Here is a 13,969-nt window from a genome sequence, read left to right as displayed (position 1 = left end):
AGGCATGCATGTCTTCCGGTTTTCGACATGAAAACGGAACAATAGTGATAATCATGATCCATAATCATGCATGATCCTATGTGTTTGTGGATAACAATCAATGATTTATGGCACGAGGTGTTCGCTGAAAAAGGTGAGTTAATGATGCTACAAAACTGTCACACATGCAAAGGCAAGGCAAGTTTTCACTTGAACATACATGGAAACATATGACATTGGTTTGATCACTAATGGGTCAAATTGAGACTTGACTTTCGCGTGTCAACCTTAAAGGTGATTAGCCTTACAAGCAACTGACTCTTTAAAAAGCGGTATTAGCGGGCCGTGTGCAAACAGTCTGAGCCGGGTAATCCAATGATTGACAGCATGAGCATCGGAGGGACGTGAATACATGCCACGTTTTAATGGATAACAATTTGTTTTTTATTTGCTAGATGAAGGAGCAAGAATTAGTTCTGAAACGTTGGTTCAAGAATAACAAGTTGTTATCCAGGTGCTATGTGTTCATGGACATTTGCTGGTGAGTTTCGGTTGAAATATAAACATCTGCAAGTTACTATTATACTTATTACTAAAACGATGAAGCAACCCTATATTCTACTCCAATCAAAGATGAAGCTTTAGTACATAAAGATGTACTTTATAAGTACATTCATAAAAGAATGTTTGTAACGAGCCCGGAACGTAATTTCTGAATGGCCGCGAATATTATCACCTCCACAAACATTTCTACACGTGGAAGTATGGAATTGTCTTTTTCTGTTTCGTTGCTCTGGACTACGTCGGAATGTTTTGGCTGATAAACACACTACAGTCTCACGATGGTTGATCTAATACTAGTGATTTTAATTACTTTTAATTAATTACTTATATTTGATGATACTAATTTCCATGTTGTATTTGAGAAAAGTTTCCGAATAATAGCTTTTAGAATGATGAAATACATATCTATCTTCTATTTTATTTATGCACCATACAGAGCATATTAACAATTGAATGTTTGTTCTGTTGATACACAGAGTATATTTGTTTAAGGAGTTGACGCCCATAAGCTTTGGGCTCGAATCCCAAACTTGAAACATCAGCAGAAAAGTATGTCATTTAGGGAAAAACTGAATTTAGATTTGGCGATCATGAATCTGCCATCAACTCGGCTGTCGCAGGGCTCTTTCCGTCATCGTCATTAATGGGATCATGGGTCGCCCATCTGTGCTTTGGCTGGAAGGCGTGACATAATTTCTGGAAGAAAACAGAAAATTTACACTTTAAAGACTTAGCGGATTTCCCACGTCCAAAACCAACTACCTAGGAAGATAATGTAAATATGTAAGTGTAACATGTAAAAAGGAATTGCGATTCGTGATGCATTCGATGTACAGGGTGAATGGCTGTAAAAAGTATACGAAAAGGCCACTGGCGAATCAGTGTTGACACCCGGTGTTGGTCAAAGGATTAAACATGTCATGTATTGCCGGTCGCCCCCGCATGTGACGGATAGACCAGCAAATTCGTTTGTTAATTAACAAGGGAATTTTCGACGCCTCAATATTTTGTTCCTGACCACCCCCAGTCATTCATTATCAACGGTCCCTTACTGCAATGGAAGTTCACACCAACATTACTCTCAACAAATTACATCCACACCGCTGGAAACCAAGGGAGTCACATAACAATACAAGGATAGCACGTTGCCTAACACGCACACAATGGATGGAATTCGCTATTTGTGCACGGCATAAACTGAGTGAGTTTAGTTTTACGCCGAACTCAGCAATATTCCAGTATATGGCGGCGATCTGTAAAACGGCATAAATAGTTGTTTATGATTAATAATGCAGGGTTCTGATTGTGTCATGGGCATATTTATGAATCGCCTCTAAAGAATTATTAAGATTAGCTGAGACCCTGTCAATATAAACGGCGCGTTGTGGGGAAAAAAAGCTTTAAAGTCTCTATTTCAGACCACACGTCTCTAAAAGTAAAAAAGGCATTCATCTAACTATCACTATCAGCCCACAGGGAAACTTCCACATATATATCTTTAAAAACAAACACCCATTTAGATTACAATATTTCATTGGCAAGTTGTAATTAATTGACGAAACATTACATTAAATATACTTTCGCGCCCTCTACCGACCGAACATTTCAAGCGAACCCCACAGAGCGCTCATGCACATCCTGTTACTAACTTGTGGTTGAAACCAGTTCGGCGAATACACACAACACCGCGGACGACAATTGTCGATGTACGAGGCAACTGTTGCCATTCCATACATTTCAAGTATTCTCTGTTTGTAAGCTGTTCGCCTAAAAGTTTCAATTAACGAGTTCAAATGTAAGGGATACTAGATCTTTTAGTAGAATATATGTACTGGACAAAAATAGTTAGGAATTTGTAAATTTGGAAATCAAGAATAATGTATTTATTCAATGACATACTGATAAAATATCAGTCATAAAAATACCAACTTATTCCGTCCAGTATATATTATAGGTTAAAATATAAATATATATAAAATTTGTGACATTGTTCCTTAAAGGAGCGCATAATAGCGCACTGGGTTTAAGAGAAGGCAGTCAGTACGTACTTCGCGGAATGAATCTCCCGGGCTGGAGTGCAGGGACTGGATGAGAAGGAGGGGTGTCGGGAGGATGGTGGCGATGGAAATGATCCATCCAAACCATTTGGCCCATGGGGGAAAGTTGTAGTCTTCAAACTGGGGCGGTCGATAGGAGTACAGCGAGAAAACGAACATTGCCTGCAATACATACACACTGGGAATAACGAAGAGTAAATCAGTTGTTTGGTAAGAATACAGTATGTCATACAGACCCTGAGACAGACATACCCAATACAGCCCACGCATGATTCGAATATGTGGCAATCCTAAATAACTATGTGTTCAATGTTGTCGTCATGATATGGCTGAATTACTGCCGATGTGACGTTAAATATTAACCTACTCACTCACTCAACCCCCTTTGACGGTACAGGCATAATTGCATATTCATTCGAACAAAGCAACATTCGTTGTATATACTTAAACGATAGGATACAGCCAGGAAAATAAAACCTGAAATGTACCTTTATTTACACAGAGTGGGTGGGTTTTTGAATTTCGCCGCATTTAGAAAAAAATCCAACAATATTCCGGCTAGGGACACCAGAAAGGGATTAGGGCCTTGGCATATTGTACCCATATGGGCAATTAAACCCGGTTAGTCAGCATGACAAGCAAACGCTGTAACCACTAGGCTACCCGCTGATCGAAGATGAGATATCAGCTTAGAACAATGCCTTTATATTGAAGGAATTATGGATTTGTGGTAGTAGATGACAAACAACAAGGACATAAGACTGAACCCAGGCATACCCCTGTAACAAAGGGATAGTAGACTTCGGCTTGCGTTGACGTGTTGGAGTGAGTGAGTTTAGTTTTACGCCGAACTCAGCAATATCCCAGCCATATGATGGCGGTCAGTAAATAATCGTGTCCGGACCAGACAATCCTGTGATCAACAACATGAGCATCGATCTGCGCAATTAGGAACCGATGATATATGTCAATGTGTATCGCCTTCCAAAGGCACACGTAAGAAAATAATAACCTCGGGTACGTACTGCTAAGAGAAGCGGACAGGCAAATCTCCACTGAAATGAGATGATAGGGGAAAGATGTCTGCCCCAGAGTAACACCATCGCCTTGTCTATCCTCTTCACTCCTGAAATGTCGAAACAATCAGTAGACGACGTGATAATGATATTAATAGTTGGGAAATGTTATGTTGGTTTAAACTTTCAAACGTTACTGTGATTTCACAAATGTTTGTTTGCAGTTAGCATGTCTTCAGTTCCTCGGTGGTTCGTACTGACATCATGAACATCGAACGTATACGATGATATGTATTTCAAATAATGAGACCTGTTAGTCACCCGATGTAGCAAGTCTGGGTTCTTACATTTGGTGAGAACTTCAAGCCATAAAACCTAGGTTTTAAATAACACATCAAACGTGCCATCATGTAATGGGGCCTCAGCTGTTTCAGCTAATGATTATCGCTTCTATGTTTAAAGTTACCCGGCCGAAAAATGAATTTATTTATTTTTATTTTTTTTATTTCATGTATATCAATTTGTTGTTGTTGGTTCTTTTCCGGGGTTGTTTGTTGTTGTTGGTTTTTTTTGTTATTTTATTAAATCTTATTATTGTTTATTGTTTAAAGCAGCATTGGTCAGCTATATGACGACCGTCTACCAGTAACTGAGTCGGACAAACCAGTGATTGACATCAAGATTGACAGGCAAATGAGGTTCGATGACATGTCTGACCACCCGGTCCCTGCCATGGGTTGCTCAGTCGAATTCTAACCCGGATCTTCACGGGATGTTTTTTTATGTCATCATGTATGACTGGTGATGGGTGGTTACTGACTGGGCATTACTGATGGGAACTCACTATTGTATTCTTGTATACTCACCGTACACCCAGGCGACAACGACGCATTCCAACATGGCGAAAAGAATTATAGCAGGGAAGAAAGCGTACCACTCTACAAGAGTAAGAAAATATACACCACCCTGAAAAAGAAAACAAATAAGCCTTATTTCTTTGACGCTTTAGTTTTCATTACCATCTGTCATTTATTTTCTCGCGAACCAAGGCTCAGTGTGATTCTGAAATGCACTGGTCGGGTCCAAGGAACGCCCAAAGTAAATACAACGAACCTGTGTCATGTAAGGTAGTGCCAGCAGGAAGGAAGGGAACAATACGCATGCGTTGAGAAGCCATCGTCTTTTACCGAAATTCGGGAACCACTCACTGAACATGGCTGTCACAACTTCATAAGAAGGAACCTGGAACAGTACAGTATCATGATTTTGGTTGACGGTGCTGTTTATTTCTAGCATGTGCTGGTGTATTCTCCGTATCTTTGACTCTCCATCTTGACTGGTTGAACAAGCATAATCTTGACTGACCGATTTGTGTGTTTAATATGTGTAAAATGTTCCTGTGCAGTGCTGTACCAAATCTTTGACTCCGCACAATCACTGGCTCATGAACACATTAACCCTTTCAGGTGTTCAAAACCACTGACTCACAAAACACTTGAATACGCTGATGTTCCGAAATACTCACCAAACACTCTAAACCGTTTATGTTTAAAAACACTGACTTAAATCTCAACAGTCTAATCCTTTCAGATAGACCATAACGCTGACTCACAAATCACCCCAATCATTTTAGGTGTTCAAGCACATTGACTCACCAAACATTCGATTATGTTAGTGTTCTGAAATACTGGTTCACAAACACACTAATCCTTCTGGGTGTTCTGACACACTGACTCACCAAACACTCGATTATGATAGTGTTCCGAAATACTGGTTCACAAACACACTAATCCTTCTGGGTGTTCTGACACACCCACTCACCAAAATGCATATGTTGGTGTTCTGAAATACAAATACTTGTGGGTGTTCAGAGACACTGACTCACCCAACACTCGCATATATTGGTGTTCAGAAATGCCTACTCACTAAAATATCTAGTCCTACTTCAAATATACTGACTCACTAAACTATCTAATCGTTTCAGGTATGCCAATACTGACTCACCAAACTGTCTATTCCTAATGTATAGAGCATCACAAACAAAAACACAGACCACAGCTGCGGAAAGGGGAGATATGAGGCCGCCTCGGGATATGTAATAAAACCCAGTTTGAAACCTGCAAAGAGGAACAAATTCTTCATAAGAAAACATCATTGCAAATCATGGCCTTGATTTGATCAAGCTGGATGTTCGTGTTAACATTACAGAAGGGGTGGTGTGGTAACCTTGATCTTCCAAATCTTTAAGGGCTAAAGAAACTCTTGAAAATATTAGTTTTACCGAGAAGGGGAACCGTATAGTTTTGAGGTTTTGCACCGTACTTGGCCCTTCCAGCGAACGGTATATTGTGTTCATAATATAATAAAAGCAACCAAGTAAGATCAGATCAATAACACACAATCTGAGAGCGAATTTAAACGAATTGTTAACCACTTCAGTTTAATAACAAGTGCAGACTTAATAACTTAGTAAATTGATTGGACATTGTCATCACATCATGCTGTTTTCGCGGCTATTTCCCCTTCACGCTAAACGGAGTTCGGGTATTCATTCCCACAGATAATCTATATTTAAGAGGGTTAGATTCCCCACATGGCCCATAGCTGGTCTCCCCAGACGTGATATTTCTGGAATATTGCTAAAAGCGGTGTAAAAACATATTCACTCACTCACTTGCCATGACTGTAGATGCACGTTTAAAACAACTTCTACTGGTTGATCACCAGTAACAGAGGCAAGAGTCAAAGAACGGCCCTATATATAGAAGCACAATACAGGACAGGTTTATGTACGGTATGAATATTACGTATTCACACAATTATGACGGTTTGGGGGATATGCCTCTGTTCAAAACACAAGTCCGTCTTTGGGTCCACACGGTTTATTCTTTTGCTTGTTACAAGGTGGGTGGGTGGGTAGGTAGGTAGGTAGGTAGGTTCCATCAAGTAACAAAGATGACATTCCTGGCCCGTATCCGGCTTTCTGCTCATTCCTTATTTGGTGATTTGGTGATTCCATAATTAGTGCCTTATGTCTTCCCCCATCGGCCGCTTGACCGATGAGTATGGGAGGGGAGTCCCCAACTTGTTCTCTAATATAGGAAGACCGTTCTTTGACTCTTGCCTACGGTGTATGATTCAGCATCGAGCCTAGTCTGAGCGTCATAATTGTATGAATACATAATAGTCATATCATGTATAAACCTGTTCTCTAGTGTGCTTCTACATATTCGGCCGTTCTCTGACTCTTGTATCTGATACCAGCGCAAAAGAAGTTATTAAATTTACAAAATTGTAATATAAGTTTGCTACATAAAGTTACTTTCATTCGTAACGCGAAAAGCAGATTCGATTGCACCCGCAACTGCGGCATAAAACCAGACTCATTCCTCACTCACCTGATGTCTGAAAGTGCTCAATGGGGACGTCACGTTTATACGCCACGTGGCCGGTGATGCAGAACACCGCGAAGCCAAAGAAAATCTGGGACAGCAACGTAAGCATTGTGATGAACGTAGCATCTCTGGAAATGATTATGAAATATCATGAACTTCGTAGTGATTTCAAAAGATTTCAAGATTGCAAGTCTCGTGCATTTGAAAAGAACGAATGTTGTTTTACGCCTACAGATGAAATACGGCAGTAAACAATATTGTTGGAAAATATATAAATGTTTGTTAGACCAATTTTCAGTGAGTGTGCTTGGTTTTACGCCACTTTTTGCACTATTCCACTCGCAGCAAAATATCGCACCAGAATGGATTTTACACTTTGTAACCATCTAGGGAATCGTATCCGGGTCTTCACCGTTACCGTCGCAAACGCTTTAACTACCAGACTTCTACCAGGATCTGTTTCGTCAATTCTTTTTCCGTCGGTAAATTTGTCTATATCTAGTTAACATGTGTGTTCCTAACTATGCTTAAAAGAAATAAAATTAGTTGTCCCTTTGAGATTGACAAAACCGTAGTTGGCCGCAATTCCTTTACTCCAGTATAATGCCACACACACTGTGCTACAGTACGTCTAATAATCCCGAATAATCCCTATATGATTTTAGAGATATCTATGATGTGGGGAGAGTGCCTTCTCGTTTCTTATCTAAATGGACGAAAGGGACTCACTTTAAACAGTTGTTCGTGACTGGGTTGTGGGCTGCCATAGTTATTAAGAATCCATAGCTGATTCCCATCTGGTACAGACTCAAGCCAAGCGCCTCCATCCACACCTGAAGGTTAAAGAAATAATTATCGTAGTGCTGTGTGAATGAAATCCGCACAAAACGCAGACCTATCAAAATGAAGACCTGTTAAAACAACACTTCTTATGGTTGGTTGCGTCCGTATCCTGCCTGTTTACGAATCCGGTTCCACTTTTGGAAACAGATATGTTTAAAGCAAATGGAATCCATCTCGGTTGATCCACAGGTGTTAGACAAGGATGTACACATAGTCCCTTGTTGTTCTCCATGTTTATTAAAGTGTGGACCAGGTCATTAATCAGGGGTAACCAGCATGGCCACGTAATTAGTGTGCTACTTTTATCTACATTTTGGGAGGTCTGCGTTATGGGAGTGAACCATAGAGTGATGTGTGAGAGTGTGCGAGTGCGTGTCTGAGTGAATGGAATGAATTCAGCATTTTTCATACATTTTACGACGAGACCCAGTTCATACATTTGCAAACATTCACCGAAAATAGAATTCATATGCAAAAACAAACTTGTCATACATATTCGAACAAAGCATTGTTTACAACTGATTACCCACCAGCAACCAAATCTAGGCCACATCGCTGGGGATCTGTAGTATCGCGGCTTCCAACCCGGCAGGATTTAGTTACCACTTTAACTACTAGTCGCTGTACGCAATACAGGAGAATATTGAAAATGAGTTGCCATAAACATTGCTTAATTTGGGGTATCAAGTTTGGTTTCACTCCCCTCAACTTTAAGTCCGGGGGCTAAAGCGTTCACTCGTCACGCCGAAGACCCGGGTTCGATTCCCCACATGGGTACAATGTGTGAAGCCCATTTTCTGGTGTAACCCGCCGTGATATTGCTGGAATATTGCTAAAAACTAAGCTCACTCATAGATGCTTGGAAGTGAGGTTTGTGAAAGAGTCAATTTGAACAATATTTTACGCATATCGTAGTCTGTTCTCTTTGTCCTGCTTATCCTGACCCAGAACGTAACCACTTTCGCATATGGAACAAAAGGTGAGAGAGTGAGTTTCTTTTAACACCGCTTTTAGTAATATTCCAGCAAAATCACGGCTGGGGACACCAGAAGCACTCTTTACACATTGTACCCATGTGGGGGATCAATCGTTGGTCTTGGGTGTGACAAGCGAACGCGTTAACCACCGGACTACTCCACGCCCCTCATGTCAGTAGCATGCATATGGAGATGGTTAAGCATAAATATTATTAGGGTAGACTCGTCCCTGCCTAAGACGGCTAAACTCACATGCAAAAGAAATAACAACGTTGGTGTGTACTTTCCTACGTACGTCAGTATCGTTCACCTTTCCCCCGTTCTGAGACCTGTATGTCTATACCTAGATAAAGCTTCCAGCATTTAATTCTACATTACCTTTGGATCAGCAAGTTTAATAAAGTCTGGCATTATGTAGAACATGACACCGTCAACAGATCCGGGGAGTGTGGAACTACGGACCAGGAACACCAGGATTAGGATGTAAGGACAGGACACGGTTACGTACACGATCTGAAACAGACAACACATAGAGAGTGAGTTAAAAGCCCAATATAATGCAGGTCTGAGAAACCTACAAGTAGGGAAAGGACCTGATAAAAGTAGAAATGTATTTACGGCATTCGAACTCACGGTCATTGGCTTCCGGTATGCCTCAAGGACAAGTGTTGATTCGTATTACTAATCCTCCTCCGGCTCCGCCTCTTCTCTTCAACCTCCCCATCCTCCTCCTCCTGCTACCACCACTACTACTACTACTACTACTACTACTACTACTACTGCTGCTGCTGCTGCTGCTGCTGCTACTGCTACTGTTTCTACTACTGCTGTTGCAGATGATGATGATGATGATGATGATGATGATGATGTAACAATTTTTTAATACGAATTATGCTCTGTAACAGTAAACCCACTCACTCACACAGTTGGTTAGGAAGGCAAAGGAGTTCTTACAACATGTTATGAATATACATATGGTGTACGAGAATCATGCATCAAATTGCCGAAAAGCATCTGCAAATATCGTGCATCTGAACAGCTGCATTTTGATGTAAAGTCCTGTTAAGAATTGCCAATTTCCACTGATGTTTATTTAAGAATTGCCAATTTCCACTGATGTTTACCACTTACGATGACACTAATCGATTCAACTTTACGAATTTGTTTTCATGTGTAAACAGTACATTTAGACAGAACGGAATATTTTGCAAAATCTAGTTCCCAGCAGTTGAATGAAGTAGGTAGTCATATGTACAGTAATGATGGGAAGTACATATCGGCTTACCTTGCCAGACAATTTGACTCCATTGATGATGCACAAATAAACAGACAGGAAGGTCAAGGCCAGACAACCGACCAGTGGCCATCTCATCGCTCCCATGTTCTCCAGACCATCTGTCATTTCTAGAACTCGGTTTCTGAGTAACACAAGTATACGATTCAGGATATCAGGTTAATCTAAAAGTATTTGCCCAAATTGATGTAGTAAAATTATTCACTACCTTCTTGCACAGGCACAAATTTGGCACTGACAAGCCAATGTTCAGAGCATAAAATGTCACCTGGAGCGGGCGCAAGAGGTAGACCATAAACGTAGTGTTATACATTAATGAAGAAGTTGCCATCCATATAATCGCCTTATATATGGATCTTCGCACCAAAAGGATCTGCTTGCAAGAATGACAAAGACAAAGGGACAAATTGTTATTTTGGGACAAAAACGCAAATATACAAGACCAGGTGGGTACTTCGTCCACTGTTTCACTCGGACTTGTCTGTCAGCGATCTAATTAAAATGGTACATGATTCTATCCTGTAATGAGAAATCACATTTATATTTTCCCATATATTATTTTTACACGGCATACCGAAAGAACTCCTCGGAGGCCGATACTTCTAGATGACTGTCTTCTCCAGCCGACAGGTTCGTCAGTATACTGAGTGTGGTGTTCATCCCGTAATTTGAGAAGTTGCTGATTGATGTTGTCAAGTTGTAGGCTGCCAACGTGCTATTGTGACGTGACGTTTCGTCTACACAGTACAGGGAGTTCCACTCCTGGTGACACTGAGTCCATGGAAGAGTAGGGAAGAAGGAGAAGTAGAGGTAGTACAGGATCCAGGAGAAGAAGACTGGGTAGTAGATGGCGAACAGCCAGGAGATCAAGACTGAACCAAGGCCTACCCCTGCAATAAGAGAATGTGAGATTAAAATAATGCTTTTGTATTGAAGGAAGTATGGTTTAATGGTTGTTGATGGCGAACAGTCAGGAGTTCAGGACTGAACCCAGACCAACCCCTGCAATATGAGGATGTGAGATTAAAATAATGCTTTTGTATTGAAGGAAGTATGGTTTAATGGTTGTTGATGGCGAACAGCCAGGAGATCAAGACTGAGCCCAGGCCTACCCCTGCAATAAGAGAATGTGAGATTAAAATAATGCTTTTGTATTGAAGGAAGTATGGTTGAATGGTTGTTGATGGCGAACAGTCAGGAGATCAGGACTGAACCCAGGCCTACCCCTGCAATCAGAGGATGTGAGATTGGAATAATGCTTTTGTATTTAAGGATGTATGGCTTGGTGGTTGTGGAGGTTAAACCGCTTTAGCAATATTCCAGCAATATCACAACGGGACCAGAAATGAGCTAAACAGATCGCACCCAAATGGGAATAGATCCCGGCTTGACGATCGAACGCTATAACTACTTGACTACCCTAGCGCCCCACAAGGATGTGACGTGAGTGTAGAATGATGCCCTCATATTGGAGGAAGTATGGTTTTGTGGTAGTGGGTTGCAAACATTTAGGACGCCCTACCCCTGTAATAGTGTGAGATGTGAAATTAGAATAATGTCTTTGTGCTGAAGAAAGCCTAGCTTGTTGGTTGTGGAGGCTAGCAACCTAAACCCAAGCTTTCCCCTGTAAAACTGGGGTATAGTGTGAGATGACTGTATTGTGTAAAACCTGAAGGAAATCAGAGTTGTACGAATGTATTTACTGTAAATTATGAAATTTATGCGTCACGAATTTAATGTGAGTGAGAGGGTCAAGTGTAAAATGCGCCACAAAATAAATGCGAACTCAGGAATCTGTATTGATGATAAAATGTGACACCCTGAATCTTCGATGTTGTTCTTTTTCTTTTCATGCTTGTTATTTACCAAACAGCCTGAATCGAGCTTGTTAGGCAATGAATGGAAATGAGCTGACGATGTGTTGATTGATGCCATGTTTGATCACGTGCTTGCTTGCTACTACTTGTCTGAAATCAAGGAAAAGATAACTGACTACTGCAACAAGGGTATGTATAATGCACATATAATCATTTGTGAACAAGGTATCTTAAATTATCACGGTTGGCTGATAAAAATAATTAAATGAAAGAGTTTAAGGACATGCTATATGCTTGCTCCACGGTTTTCTACTGAACTGCTGACGCTGCCAATGTCCAACCTACCTCTTAATGGCGGACATATTTTCCAGGCGCTGATTGGTCCACCTCGGGAATATTGGCCCACGAACATCTCCAGATACGTTAGTGGTACAGAACAAAGCAGAGTGAAGGTGATAAACGGGATTAAGAAACTACCTGGAACGGAGCAATACAACGTTATTCAGAATGTGTTCTGTCATCTACATGTTTGAAAAGAAAGACTGGATTCCGGATGTTCCCGTGAAAATCAGGGTTAGAATTTATCTATGAGAAGTATCCCACGTTTTAAGAGATGAGGCTGAAGGGATCGCGTGGTCAGGCTCGCTGAGCTAGTTGACACATGTCATCGTATCCCAACTGCATAAATCGATGTTCATGATCACCAGTGAGTGAGTGAGTGTAGTTCAACGCCTCAGCAATATTCCAGCTACATGGCGGCAGTCTGTAAATAATCGGGTCTGGACTAGACAATCAATTGCCTTTTGTGGCAAGAATGAGTTGCTGAAGGCCTATTCTACCCCGGACCTTCAACTGTCAGCGAGCCTGACCACCAGATCCCGTTCGTCGCCTCTTACCACAAACATGGGTTACTGGAGATCAATTCTGACGGGATGAAGTGGTAAGAAAGAAAGAACTAAAGCAGCCTCAGACATGTTTACCCCTGTTGAGAAACTTACGGGTATACGGGTATGGTTGTCACAACTGGAAAGGTAAACCTTGGGATTCACACTCAAACACGAAATTCATAATTCCAGGTACCCAACTGACGTAGGCATAGCATGAGTTGCTGAAGACCTATGCTACTCCGGATCGTCACGGGTATGAAGCGTATTAGATCATGATGCGACAACAGTGACAACACCTTACCTCCTCCATTCCTGGCACACATGTAAGGGAACTTCCATATACTGCCCACTCCGACAGTGTAGCCCATCAATGTGAGGTAGTAGTCCAGTTGGTGTGACCATATTTCTCCGCCCATTCTGGATCCAACAATTACATAAATTCACAAACAGACGAAATGTGAGGCACTGGACATTAAACAAAGAAGCATAGTGTTATACGTATATATCATACGGGCTGAGGTCTGAACTGATCCAGGACAGTGGGGTACCCTAGAGGTTAAAGCGTTCGCTTATCATGCTGAAGACCCGGGTTCGATTCCCCGCAGGTGTACAATAAGTGAAGCCTGTTTGTGGTGTTACCCTCCGTGATGTTGCTGATATTGCTAAAAGCGGAGTAAAAACACATTCCCTCACTCACTCATTGATCTGATCCCGATGTCATCGCTTATACATCGGGACGATACAAAATCGCCTGAAATAGCATAGGTATAGAACCTGTGAACCATTGCCAAACAGTATTGACCATTAAGTGGTCACTGTCAACATTCATTCGTTGTTTGTTTGTTGGGGGGTTTTTAGTTTGCTAGTTTGTTGTGATGTTTAAAGTGAGTGAGTGATTTTAGTTTTTCGCCGTACTCAGCAATATACCAGCTATGTGACGGCGGTCTGTAAATAATCGAGACTGGACCAGACAATCCAGTGATCAACTGCATGAGCACCGATCCGACAATATGGGAACCGATGACATGTGTCAACCAAGTCAACGAGTCTGACCACCCGATCCCGTTAGTCTTCTCTTACGACAAGCGTAGTCGCCTTTTATGGCAAGCATGGATTATTGAAGGCCTATTCTACCCCGGG

The 13,969-nt window shown here is 41.3% G+C and overlaps 1 protein-coding gene across 1 annotated transcript; it reads right to left on the bottom strand.

The window, feature by feature from the left end:
- Positions 1 to 1,131: 1,131 nt before the first annotated feature.
- Positions 1,132 to 13,245, bottom strand: LOC137255649 (sodium- and chloride-dependent glycine transporter 2-like). The gene is made up of 13 exons (XM_067793120.1): positions 13,131 to 13,245; positions 12,288 to 12,419; positions 10,700 to 11,015; positions 10,117 to 10,249; positions 9,210 to 9,344; positions 7,741 to 7,844; positions 7,015 to 7,139; positions 5,621 to 5,733; positions 4,730 to 4,858; positions 4,483 to 4,582; positions 3,626 to 3,726; positions 2,592 to 2,762; positions 1,132 to 1,239 (listed from the first exon to the last, which is right to left on the bottom strand). The coding sequence occupies exons 1-13, from the start codon at positions 13,243 to 13,245 to the stop codon at positions 1,132 to 1,134; spliced, it is 1,782 nt and encodes a 593-aa protein (XP_067649221.1).
- Between the last annotated feature and the right edge of the window lie 724 nt (positions 13,246 to 13,969).

Source organism: Haliotis asinina, chromosome 11 (assembly GCF_037392515.1).
Source record: "Haliotis asinina isolate JCU_RB_2024 chromosome 11, JCU_Hal_asi_v2, whole genome shotgun sequence".
Taxonomy (NCBI): domain Eukaryota; kingdom Metazoa; phylum Mollusca; class Gastropoda; order Lepetellida; family Haliotidae; genus Haliotis; species Haliotis asinina.
This window is presented reverse-complemented; position numbering and strand designations above follow the sequence as displayed.

Excerpts from the sequence above, each read along its gene's own strand:
- LOC137255649 (XM_067793120.1), bottom strand. The coding sequence starts at position 13,245 with ATGGGCGGAGAAATATGGTCACACCAACTGGACTACTACCTCACATTG. Across the intron at positions 9,345-10,116 it reads GAGTCAAATTGTCTGGCAAG|ATCGTGTACGTAACCGTGTC; the intron begins GTAAGCCGATAT and ends TGTCTGTTTCAG. Across the intron at positions 1,240-2,591 it reads CGGGAGATTCATTCCGCGAA|AAATTATGTCACGCCTTCCA; the intron begins GTACGTACTGAC and ends GTTTTCTTCCAG.